The sequence below is a fragment of the Mus pahari genome, chromosome 4, assembly GCF_900095145.1.
Source record: "Mus pahari chromosome 4, PAHARI_EIJ_v1.1, whole genome shotgun sequence".
Taxonomy (NCBI): domain Eukaryota; kingdom Metazoa; phylum Chordata; class Mammalia; order Rodentia; family Muridae; genus Mus; species Mus pahari.
Genome location: NC_034593.1, coordinates 70,164,754 through 70,177,933, shown reverse-complemented (window position 1 = coordinate 70,177,933; position 13,180 = coordinate 70,164,754). Strand labels below are relative to the sequence as shown.

The 13,180-nt window shown below is 42.5% G+C and overlaps 1 protein-coding gene and 1 non-coding gene across 2 annotated transcripts in view; one reads left to right on the top strand and one right to left on the bottom strand.

Annotated features, from left to right (window-relative positions):
* Rapgef2 (Rap guanine nucleotide exchange factor 2) overlaps positions 1-13,180 on the top strand; it is a 175,411-nt gene that overhangs the window by 85,146 nt on the left and 77,085 nt on the right. The window contains exon 5 of the mRNA XM_029538030.1: positions 4,294-4,377. Within this exon, the coding sequence (XP_029393890.1) occupies positions 4,294-4,377 (84 nt within the window). The remainder of the gene's footprint in view (positions 1-4,293; positions 4,378-13,180) is intronic.
* Positions 3,834-3,937, bottom strand: LOC115064002. The gene has a single exon (XR_003843842.1). It is a non-coding gene; the product is annotated as a U6 spliceosomal RNA (small nuclear RNA).

The following is a 13,180-nucleotide window of genomic DNA, read 5'->3' as shown; positions in this document are numbered from 1 at the left end:
TAGAATGAGACATCAATAGAAGGGCAGTGGAAGAGCATACCATTGAGTGGGATAGGTGCTTTGGTGTTCCCAGAGTCCCATTCATCCGACAGGGTACACCTCTCGAGGGTGGCACAAACAGCAGCCCCCCCCCCCCCCAGCAGAGTGGCAGAGTTCTGATCAGAGCAGACTGGCTCATCTTAATGCACAGTGGGAAATGAGGTGATGTCACCCCAGTTATGGACTTAACAATGCAGTTTGGCCAAGCACGAGACAGAACAGGTCATCTACAGTGGATTTCCATTTGACAATCCTGGAAGGAGTCTTGATCGGTTTGTGATCTGCTTACATTTCGTTTTGCTGGGCTTTATTATTTCCCTCCCTTTTGATGGCAAACAAAGCCAGGCACCTTTTAGGCTGTCTGGCCCACTCCCAGGTTTTGCAGCTATTCTGTACATTGCAGGATGGGAAGTGTTGGAATCCATGCGGGGCCCACTGTAGTTCTTATTCTCTGACCCTTCTGCAAAAGTGAGTCTTCTCAGAGTGTACGTTTGCTGAGGTCTCAGAGACTTGTAAGTGGTGGCTTTGCTGTCTGCGGCTCTGTAGTCTTCTTGTTTTCTTTTCTGCCCATCACTGTTGGGTCACACTTGCTGTTACTTAAAAATGGTCAGGCAAGGTTCTTTCACAGTAGTTTCTGCCGTTTACAACCCTTGAATATGGTTCTTAGCTTACCATCTCAAAGCACAGTGTCAAATTGCATGATTACTGACTGTAGGCTAGATTTCTTTTGCCTTTTCTTTGCTATTGGGGTTCAATGCTGAGATCTTTGAAGAGCCCATTGATGACTATGGTCTAGGATATTTGTTTTGAAAGATACTTTTATCAACTGCCCATTAAATGTTCAGATTCTAGGAAATTGAATGGGGACAGATAATCTTGAAATTTAGAATCATAGATAATTCATGAAATTTAAAAAGTAACTGGATTAGTTCAGAAAAAACAATGACATAGTCATTACTACTGCTACTACTGCTTGTATTATCAGTCTTCCGTTAATTAGATTCATTGCCAGTGTGTGCCCAGGAGAGATTTCACTTTTATTTTGTATGTATGTCTGTTCATCTATACTGAATGAACATTGTTCTTACAACTCTAGTTTCATTTTTAAAAAGCAAACTTTTCACTTCACACACATAAAAGTAAGATCCTCTAGTAACAGCTGCCCTAGGAATCTGCTGCGAGATAGGAGGCGAAGCAGGGTTGGTGCAGCGCTTTGTGAGAGCAGAGTTGTGGACACAGCATTTTGCTTCAGGGAATTTTCAGAATGGAAAGTGAACGTTTCTGTAGAGAGTGGATAGCAAACGGAGAAAGGATTTGTTTCTAGCTCACACTCTTTCTAGAACATCTTTAAAACAGAATGTACTAGTTTGCATTCTTAGTTATGATTAGCTTACCATAGTAAACCCTCAAATCCTAAGAGGGACAGTACAACTGTAAAGACATCATGTCTATCTTGGCATGAAGTAAGTGGCTAGTGTATGCAGTAAGTATTTTGTGATTGAACAGTCTCTGCGAATGCTTTCTCAGAAAACAAGGCTTCTGTGGGTGAGCCCCAGATTGCCCTGGGAAGAGAGTACTTGTCTCTGTTACCTTTGTGTTTGCAAAGGACATTGCAAATGATGCCTTTGAGTTCCATCACTGCAACAAAACAGATAATCAGCAGGAAGAAGGCTATTTTGTCTCACAGTTGCTCACAGTCACTGCTTATGGGTCTACCTTGAGGTACAGTGCATCCTGTGAGGAATGGTGGCTGAGAAAAATGCTTCCTCTATGGTGGCAAGAGAGACTGAGTCCACAGCTCCTTTCAAGGATAAAACTCCAGTGACCTAGTGTCCACTTTCTAGGCCCCCTGAATTAAAGGTTTCATCACCTCCCAGTAGTACCCTGGGGGCTCATAACGAATCCTCTAACACATGGGCCGTGGAAGGATGCTTGCTTGAACTGGGAAAGCACCTGTCAGACAAGTTCACATCAGTAGTGATTGAGACCCATTTTCTCGTTTTCAAACCCTTAAATCTGCTCCATAGATGTCCTGATAGGAAGAGCCAACCTAATTACAGGTAATCAGTGGCTATTCAGGAAGCTCGATTATTTGCTGTCAGGGTTCTTCATCTGCTTGAGCACAGGTTGCCTGTCAGTTGGTGCGTTTTCTGTGATGGGTGACAGGGGACAGAGTTGACAAACTTCACACACACTTGGTCTGGACTAATTTGTCTTTAGAGTTGACAGATTTGAAATCACCGAAAGGCTAATCACAGTTGCATTCTCCGTGTCACCACAGACCTTGGCGTCACGTGTCATGCTTTTAAAAGATGGAATAATTATTATTTGTATGGAGTTGTCATTGTACATTTAATCCCATTGACTTGCCCAAGGCTATGTACATGGCGGTAAACCTTACTGTCTTATGTCTTCAATACTTGATTCCCCTGGGCTGGATGGATGGCTCTCTTGTTTAAGAGCACTGCTTACTCTTCCAGAGGACATAGGTTCAGTTTCCAGTATTCACATGGCAGGTCAGGTTTGTGTGTGACTCCAGTTCCTGAGGAGCCAACACCCTCTTCACGTGTCTACAGGCATCAGGCAGGCATGTGGCAGTGCATGGACATATATGCAGGCAAAACACCCATACACGTCAAGTAAATTAAAAAAATTAAAAGCTCAAAGCAAAAAATTCATCTCTCTGTAACAGATTAAAATATAATTACAAACCTTCCTCTTTTTTCCCTCTTTTCTAATACAGTGATTTTTTTTTTTTTTTTATCTTTTCTTATCAGAAAAAGTTGAAACTAGTTTTGAACCTTGTAAATGGTGGTCTTTTTACTTGGCACAGACTACAAGGTCATAATAACGCACATGCCTTCTATTGAGGGAGATGTGACGGCTAATATTGTCACTTTGATACTACTTACACTTTGAATGACTTAACAGCCCCCCTCCTCCTAACTGTGTGTGTTTAAATAGAAATGACTACCACCAGGGGGATGCCTTGAGTCAGGCAGAACCGGCTGTACAGTGGCGTCTTCACACAGGAGAGCTACTGTCCACAAACCCATAAGATTGTACTGCTTTCGTTTTCTTCTTTGATGAGAGGAAATAAGCAGCTGTCTAGTTACTGCACACAAATACGTGAAGACACTCAGAAAATACAGTGTGATGGGGAGGTCTGAGGAAAAGGTTCACAGGGAAAGGCTTGAATGAACTGGGTTCCATGAAAGCTTGTGTTTTTGTTTTTGTTTTTTTTTTTCTAATTATTATTAATCATCTTATTTGTTTGCATTTCAAATGATATCCCCCTTCCCAGTTACTCCTCCACAACCTCCCCCATCCCCTCCCCCTTGCTTCTGTGAGGGTGCTCCTCCACCCACTCACCCACTCCTACCTCACTGCTCTAGCATCCCCCTGTGGTGGGGCATCAAGCCTCCACAGGACCAAGGGCCTCCCTGCCCACTGATGCTATATAAGGCCATCCTCTGCTACATATGCATCTGGAGCCATGGATCCCTTCATATATACTCTTTGGTTGGTGGTTTAGTCCCTGGGAACTTGTTCTTCCTGTGGGGTTGCAATCCCCTTCAGCTCCTTTCAGTCCTTCCCCTAGCTCTTCCATTGGGGTCCCCAGGCTCAGTTTGATGATTGGCTGTGAGTATCTGCATCTGTATTGGTCAGGCCACTCAGGGGATGGCTATACCAGACTCCTGTCAGCAAGCATTTCTTGGCATCAGCAATAGTGTGTGGGTTTGGTGTCTGCAGATGGGATGGATCCCTGGGTGGGGCAGTCTCTGGATGGCCTTCCAAATATGGACCGCTTCACAAATTTGCTTGTCATCCTTGCACAGTGGTCATGCTAATCTCTGTATCATTCCAGTTTTAGTAGATGTGCTGCTGAAGTGAGCACACGTTTGTGGGGTTTTGTTTGTTTGTTTGTTTGTTTCACTGAAACAAATGAAAATATTTCCTACTCAAAAAATTAGACTGGAAAAACAAAACCTGAAATGACAGGTGCTGATTGACCTAAGGAAAATTAAAAATCATTTAAATAAACCAGTGACTATCGTTAGCGTAATGTATTAGTGTTAACAGTGTTAAGAGCATCTCTGATATTTCAGTAATGGCATTTTAATAGGTTGTATGCTGTTGCCTTTTGTGATTCTGTGTGCAGTAGCATGGATTGCTATACCATCTGCTATATAAATTTTGATTTTTGTTGCTGTGGATTATTATCTGATTTCTGTTGTCTTTTTTACTTTTCAGTCCTGATGATATTGGCACCTGCTGGTATATACTTCTTTCTGGTTCCGTGTTCATTAAGGAGTCCATGTTTCTTCCAAGGAGCAGGTATGATGTAGAGACACAACACAGTGATCTTAAAGTTCTTTCTTAAGAAATTGTTTATCTTGCTACTGGTATAGTCTGCTGGTACAAAGCAAGGCAGTATTTTGGCCTGTTACACATATGATTTTTTTTAAATGCTTGTTTTTATGTCATAAATACTGTTCTAATTTTCTTAGCAAGGGATGAGTGAAAACATAGTAACATGAAAAATTGTTAAATGACTATGTCAGCTGTTTTGGAACATTTTTTATCATAGCACATAGCATTAGTTTCAGGTTAACTTTGGTAAAGAAGAACTAACCTATGGGAAATAGTGATAAACATCTGAAGACAGCGAGGATGCTCATTGCGACCACAAGGGACAAGAAGTGAAGCCAGGAACTGTCTCTGACTTCACTGCCTCTAAGGACCATATGGCCTCTCGATTTTGCATCTGTGTGGATTGGCTTTGTGCTTCCTCTCCCCATGACTTTGGCGTGTCTGTGCTGACTGTTGATTTATGACTTTGTGTTGCTAAGACTCATGCGGTTTGACTATTTTCCTTGGATATTTTAGGATGTAATCTGATTGGCTCAGCTGGGGCACTTGTGCACCTCTGGTCCAATTAGTTATAACCAGAAAGGCTCATCTCCCAAAACATGCCCCACTTGTCTTAAGGCTAACTACTGAGTTTCAGGAGAGATTCCTTTCTTCCTGGTTATGAATTTGTCACAACTAGCCTTTTATTTGGTTTAAAAACAGGTATTTTATGTTACTAATATTTAAATTGATTAAAATACAATGTCATCTTTCTGTCACCTAGCTTTTGCAAAAATATCAGCTATGTTCTGGTTAGGCCACTTTGAAAGGTTTAGGGTAATGTTGAGAATTTATTTTAGAGCCCAGAGAGAGTGATTGCTGCTCTTCCAGAGGACCCAGGTCTAAGTTCTAGCACCCATGTTAAGGGTCTCACCTGGAACTCTAGCTCCAGGCGAGTCAACCCCCTCTTCTGGCATTCATGGGCACCTGTTCTCATGTGCACATACATACACACTGTGTCCTGCATGCCAAAGCCCAGACACACGAAATCAACCACAACCTGGAAATCTGAGTGTGTGTATTATGTACAGCCCAGGAAGGAAACATTAGCTCCTTTTGGAAAGAAATCTCTGTAGGGGAGCAGCCTCAGGTTTGTAGTCTTCTGGAAGAAGCAAGCCACAGTTGCTGGTTTTTGCACACACTGGTCAACTGTTTATAAACACTTTTGCTTGTATCAGAAGACTTTGCCAATCTCATTAGTCTGAGGCGTTGGCTCTTGTCAATTACACATTCATTCAGGAAATCGTCCACTCCTTATACACTCACTCAAAGTTTCCTCTGCTCCCCACACTCACACGCAGGCAGGCACGCACATTCACATAAATAATTCAGGAGTTTTCAAAATATCATTTATATGAACTTTTTTTTTTTCATAAAAAGTTAGACCTAGTAAACCATGGAGAGAGGTGGTTTTTACACTGTATACTAAGGCTGGCCTGGGTGAGGTGACAGGAAGGGCTGGGGAGTGCCTTGGAGGTCAAAGGGCATGCCTCTTCGGTTTCTGCTTCCCAGGGTCAGACTGGCAAGCTTTATTCTTTTGAGAGAATGATCCAGTGGGGGCGGGAAGCCCGTTTGCTCATTGTTCTTATGTTAGTGGCAGTGCCTGCCTTCACAGCACTGGCTGTAATAGTAACTTTATGGTAATAAAATGATTCAAACAAACAAGTAAACACCTAGAACTTTTATGTATATACCAGTTCACCAGGAACCACTGGAAACACTTTGCTATGTTGGATCATTGGCTCTATTATCCCCCTTCACATAACTTTGCACAGGCAAGGGTACTTTGGTTGTGTGGGGATTTGTATCTCCTGGAAGTCAGCCTAGAGTGCTTGTGGGTTCTAGGAGTAATTCTCCGAGTTCTTTTCCCGGAGGAAAGATGGACAGTAGTCCTGGTTTTCAAACACATGACAGGGCATTTCATCCCTCAGTGTGCCTGTCTGACTTACGTTTCTAAACTTGTATGGGAAAACCCAGGTTGAGCTCTAGGATATTTGTAAAAATTATGTGATTTTGGTGTAAAAAGAAATTAAAAACAAACTTTATACATTTTCAGAGGAAAAGGAGTCAGTTCCAAGATGGTCATTCTTTACTATTCTAATGTTTTTCATTCTGAACTTCATTGTATGCAGAGATTATGTATGCATGGGTGTTCCACGTGAGGTAAGAGCACTGTTTACATATAACTTCCATTCTGTTTATATTAAAGAATGTGTGTATGTATGTGAATATTGCTTCATAACATTAAAACATCTTTATAAAGGGTTGCTCTTAATATCTTTCAGTGTCTGTACCTTTCCACAGTTTAGTTCAGTAATTGTAAATGATAAATTTTTAATTTTTACCACAAATCCTACTATAATGAGTGTGATTTGGAATTCATGCATGTTGAAAGGTACCATAGAGCCTTCAACATTGTCATCACCTTGGTGAGATATTTGCTGCACAAATGAAGCTTGTAGACGAAGCTCTGGAGCACAGGGGGAGCCTGTGATGGCATCTTACCAGCCACCATCAGTCAAGTGACAGCTTGTTCCAGCTCCTGGAAGGAACCCAGTGTTCAGAAAGCTCTGCAAGAACGAGGACTTGCAGTTCAGACCTGTTCTGTGAGCGCATCGGACTGAGAGTATTGTAAAGGGTGACATAAGTTACTCTCTCTGGCTGCATGTCAAATGCTTGTGAGTCAGGGTTTTCACGGGACGAAGAGACCGTCTTCAGACTGAGTGGCAGGCCAGAGCTATATATAGCTCGTTTCTTCATGTTGCACCTGGTGGCATTTGCTCTGCCCCAGTTGTTTGTTTCCTTGGGTGGTGTTGCCTTAGGAATAGTCCTGAGGTGCTTTTAATAGGAAGGAGTCAGTGTATTGGAGCTGTAATAAAGGCTGCCGTAGAGATTCATGGGTAGTTCTCTCTCTAGAAAGCACTCTCTAGAGGTTCAGTGTGGAGGAGATGCTAATAGCAGCCCAGTTTTTATGAACTTAATTTCAGTCAGATCTCCTCACTTACACATCTTTTAAAGTCATATCCTCCATAATGCAGAGCAATCGGTATACAGGCGCACTTCCTTCCCTGTTTGTGCTGTGGTCAAGGTAGAGGTTGTAAGCTTGAAGGAAGAAGCCCATTAGCCCAGGAACCGTTAGCCTTAGCACAGGATTGTAATGAAGGCTAGGGCTTAGACTCCCCATGTGTGAGGCGTAGCATCTCATTTACTAAATTAATCTCTCTAGGTGCCCAAAGTCTGCTATAATGGGCACTGTATTATCAGTGAAGATCGTGGGCCTTTTGTGTATGTGTGGGTTATTCCATTTATTTTTGACTGAGTTTGGTGGAGCTCAGAATCTTAGACATGGCTCCATGTTTATTTATTTATTTATTTTTTCAAACTTGGATTGTGTGCTCTAGAGCAATCTCATAACCAGTCCTAGAGTATATCAGGGAAGCCTGTCATGTAACGTGTGCATGTGTGGGAAGGTGAGGGAATTGTATACGAAACATGGAAAAAGCTGCCCTGTGTCATGGAGCAGGTAGGCAGTACAGTGGAAACCAGTGGAGAGACTCGGAAGGCAGAGCCCTTCAAATATAGGTATGTTAACGCCTGCGGCCTAATCAAGGGCAGCTCTTATTGGAGGTAGATTTTGAGTAGATTTATAATTTAGATTGCTGGCAAGTGTTTGGAAAGGAGATCTGGACAGGGCAAAGCACATGAGTGATAGCACACAAGGGGGATTGAGGGAGGGTATCAAGTGTTGCCAGTAGCTTCAGTGAAAGCAAAAGAATGGAGTTCCTCTGGGTAAAGGAGAACAGTGTGTGTGTGAAGAAGTGGCAGGGTCTTTGCTCATGCCGGCATTACTGGGAGGTCTCGTTCACAAACCCCAGAACTTGAGACGTCAGTGAGGTCTGTCTCAGGCAGTGTTAGCGGGAGTTTGGAAGGAGTGTACAGTGTTTATTTGTGCCATGTTGATTGTGTCCGTTTATAATTAAGGCTTTTCTTCACCGGTAACAAACATTTACAATCTTTAAAAATTAAAACTGTGGTATAGTCCTCTTAATAATCACATTTTATATTGGAGCCGACAGCTATAATGAGGATAAGTGGAGAAACAAGACATTTAACTTGTCAGTCCTGAGATGCTGCAGCCCTGTTCTCATTATATTTCATGTGACAGACAGAGCACTGCTTGAGCTGAGACATCGCAGGCACTCTTCAGTGTGCCGGCACTACATGATAATCAGTGGATCGCTCTGAGAACTTGCTAATGTTAGTGAGAGAGGGTAAAACAGCGGATGCCTCATTCTGTGCTTATGAGATGGAGATTGAAGACACACTTAAATGTTTCATATTTTACATAAAGAGCTATAGGACTTAGCTGCATGTTAAAAAGTACAAATTTGTTAAAAAATCATGTGATATCTTATTAATTACCTTATTAACCTTATAAATTAATTAATATGGCATTTAAAAAACTCAGTAGCATATAACGTTGCCGAGGGGTGGCTTTATTGGATATTAAGTTTTGTCCAAAAGGTATATAAGTATAAAGAGAAGTGGGGCCTATGGTTTGGAAAGTTGTTTGTGTGTTCAGGAAAGGTTTACTCCCAGGAACTGGTAAAGCATGGATAGGTAAGACTGGTTCTTCAGGAGAAGTGAGGCACGCAGCAACAACTCCAGACCATCTTAAAGCTGTCTTCATTGAGTTTCAGAAAGAAACATGGCCATATGTAACTTTTCTCCTCATGAGAAGTATCATTGACCTAAAGATTAAGTGAAACTACACTCCAGGAGGTGTGGTTGTGCACGCCTTTAATTCTAGCACCAGGGAGGCACAGGTAGGAGGATCTTTGTGAGTTTGAGGTCAGCTTAGTCTACATGCTGAGTTCCAGGACAGCCAGAGCTACAGAGGGAGACCCTGTGTCAAGAAACGATGATGATGACGATGACAGTGACCACCGCAGCAAGTGCAGCTACTTGTTGATGCACTGCTTAATAAATAGGCCTTTTGGTGTAGTGTGGTTGTGTGACTGCGCGTGCCCACATGCATGTGGGATCCAGGGTGTGATTGTTGGGTGTCCCTGTCGATGCTGGCTGGCTTGTATGCTTCAGTCCTCTTGTCTCCCCCACCCCAGCACTGAAGTCACAGAATCTACAGCATCTGGCTTCTTATGAGAACAGTGCAGTGCCAGTCCCCATGCTGACGTGGCACATGCTTTACCAACTGAGCCGTCTCCCCAGCTCTTACACTTAAATCTTTTCCTGGAATGGGCAGCCTCCACTGTTGGCTGCATCAGGCAGACTGTGGAGAGCCACTGTTTCCAGGCATGGTGTCACACAGTTCATTGTCACATATTTTTGCTGGAGCAAGCGATTCCAGCTTGTAGTTCAGCAGTTAATGACAATAGTCAGCGAGGCATGGGGCCAGAGGAATTTCTTTTTTAAATTTAAAATATTCAATTTGATCTATATCTACATTCATAAGAATATGTGTATAAATGAGTCTGTGATAGAAATTAAAGTATACATATACATAAAAAACATTTCTTTACGTGAGTTTGTATGTCAGTCTGCTCCCTGGGTCAGAGCTGTTACTGTATTCCTAACCCAGTGGTAGGTTTTAAAAACTGACCAGACTGTATTCCATTAGTCTTCATGGGTAAAGTATTAGCTTTAGCTGATAGTTATCAAGAATGAGTACTGCATGTATTGCTCTCAGAAAGCAAAAACAAAAACCCAACAAACACCCAAATCAACTAACCAAAATCAACAAACAAACAAACAAACAAACACCCCCAAATGGGCAAAATCCTAATCACTCTAAAGAATAGTGCTTCAACAGTTTCATATCTCGGAACCAGAAGACTCCACAAGGATGCCACAGGCCCACTCCGAGTGTTATCCTGACCTCTGCCCGACTCCTCACACCTGCCCTCTGCATTTCCTTCCTTTTCTTAGGAGCACTGCTGAGTGAGCACATCCTCTTGGGACTGCTTCAAGTGAGGGACATAACTGCACAAAGGTTCTATGGCCATACCATCAGAGCCAATAATTAAAAAAACAAAGTTTCTGGAAAGAAAAGTTTAGTTCAGTGTTGCAGGGAGATTCGGTAACGTGGGAGTAGAGATGGGGCTTTTAGATTGACTTAGGGATGGCAGGAGGCTGGGGAAGGAGTACCAGTGGACTGTTCTTGCTCACTCATCATGCGAACTGAACTGGTGAAAGAGAACATTTCTCTCAAGAGATGTCATGGGGTATCTGGAAAGATGGCTCAGAGATTAAGGGTTTGATTCCCAGCACCCACACAGTGACTCATGGATGTCCATAACTCCAATTCTGGGGGTTCTGACTCCCTTTGCTGGGGTCTGTGTGGACCACAAACTTGCGCCTCCATCCCCCACAAAATACACTGAAAAAGAACTGTCCCTGTGAAGAGGAGCAGGAAACCTGTTGTTGGAAATGATCCAGAAGAGGGGCACATAGAAGGGGTGGGCAAGAAGAGAGAATATTGAGCTGGCAAAACCCATGATTGGGTGTGTGTTCATTCCAGCATGCGTACATGCTTTTGAAAGTGTTTCCCTTTGTTTTTAGGCTTAAAGTGAGTGGACCTCAGTTTACAGATTAGGGAGTTCACTATTTTGGAAGTCCTGAAAAGTAGTGCCAAAAGTATAATAGTCACTTAAAAATAAAGTTTGTTGCGTCCTCTGGATTCAGAATTGTGTTTTCAAACCATTCTGTACCCTGCCTACAAGTTAAACATATTTGTAACAATATCATGGTAACATTCCCTTGAGGGTGGGGCGCATTTCAATGACGTCAGGTTTTCTTCAATGCCAGGGTTACATGGAGAAGGGCAGCAAGATGACAAGGTAGTGTGAGGGCTGGTGAGAGAGCTCAGCTGCTGGGGCTGCTCAAGCCCTCTGGCTGGCATTCAGTCCTCACTAGTGTACATAGGAATAACAAGTACAAGTCTGAAACAACAGAATGAAGTAGCAGAATGGAAGAGAGGGCCCTGTGGAGGTCACAGGGAGAGTTTGTGTTTGCTGTGTGCTGAATGTCCTACCAAGTGCCACTTAGCCTACTGTGCTCATTACAGTTAGTCTGCTTGCATAGATGGGGATGGGGGCTAGGTTTTCTTTTGGAGAGAACCTTGGGGTACAGACCCAGGGTGGTTTTATAGTGGCAACGTATATCTAAAGTCACCAGGCTGTTTGTCTTCCCTTGCTGCTGTTAGCTATAGCTTCCAAAGATGCTGCAGAGCTTTGGTTTCATGTCTTTAACGCAAATCTCAAAGCAAGAAGACAGGAAGAAATTCAACTTCCCCAAGATGATGCCCAAGCCAGATGCCTTAAACATGATACAGTTGTTTGGCCCTTCATGCCACCTGAGATTCTGGAATATGTAGTTGGCTAGTTTTCAGTGAGACCTGGCTAATCCGGGAGGTGAACTTGTCTCCTGTGTACCTGTTAGAGTTTCTCTATTTTTGTGCATTGTCTTCTCTACCAGATAGATCAGTCTTGCACTCAGCCCGTGTTCATGCTTCTCATCAGCTTAGCACATTGTCATAGGTCTTGCATCATCTGTGATTCCTATGTGTCCTGCCTAAAGTTCAACAACTCTTGGTATTCCCATAGCAGGGATGTGGTAAAGGTATATATTAAAGGTTTCAAGGATATGCTGGGAGGGTTCCAAATAAGGCAAAGAAAACAATGAAACAAATGTGAATGTGGTTTGAGAACAGTTAATTTAATTGCAGATGTGGTGTGTCCCATTTTAACTTAAAAATAAAATTCATTTTGACATTAAACATATTAGGTAAAAATACATTGGTAGAGACACTAGTACATATATTAAAACAACCCCTTTGGATATTAGTGTATTTTTTTGCTGTAGTATTAAGAAAAGTTCCAAAGCATTCAGAAACATTTCACATCATTTGGATTATTCTTTCTCCTCTTAAGTTGTATTATGAGGTGGTATCTGAGGTGCAGAGCAAAGCTGTTCTCTAGGGAGGGAGCTCAGTTGCTGGCTCAGGCTGGGAATTGGTTGCTATAACTACAGCACACAGATGTGCTGTACATATAAATACAGGCTTTTGTGGTACTTGGGATCCTGACATTGGTAGTGTCAAGTAAGTGACCTTAAACAACAGGATTCTTAGGTTTGTGTGTGTGTGGTCGATGGTGTACCAGTTGTTATCACATGCTTGAGGGTCAGAGAACTGTCCTCTTCATCCTAGGTACAAATGTGTGATGGTTCATTTTGTCACGGTTGTATTTCTTTTACAGAAAAGTATTATTGTACTTAGGAAGGACTTAAGATCTGACCTATATCAGTGAAGCACAGTATTGATTCTCTCTCTTGTGTTTGAATTGTGTGTCTGCTACTACTTGCAAAGGGATTCACAACTCTATGTTGTGTCAGTTACATTCAGGAATATGATAGAGGAATGCTCTAGTACTTTGTGACCTGTGTGAGTTCAATGTGTGTCTTAAAATATGTATGTAGAAACTAATTTAGTTGTTAAGGAAACAAATACGTTGCATTGGGCATCCTAATAGTACATAGTGTGAGTTAAGGATTTTGCTAAGTTCCATGAAGTTGGAATATCTTTGCTAAAATAAAAATTTCCAGTTAGTTGTAGTGCTAGGGCAATGCCTGCCTGCCTGCCTGCCTGCCTGCCTGCCTGCCTGCCTGCCTGCCTGCCTGCCTGCCTGCCTGCCTGCCTTCCTTCCTTCCT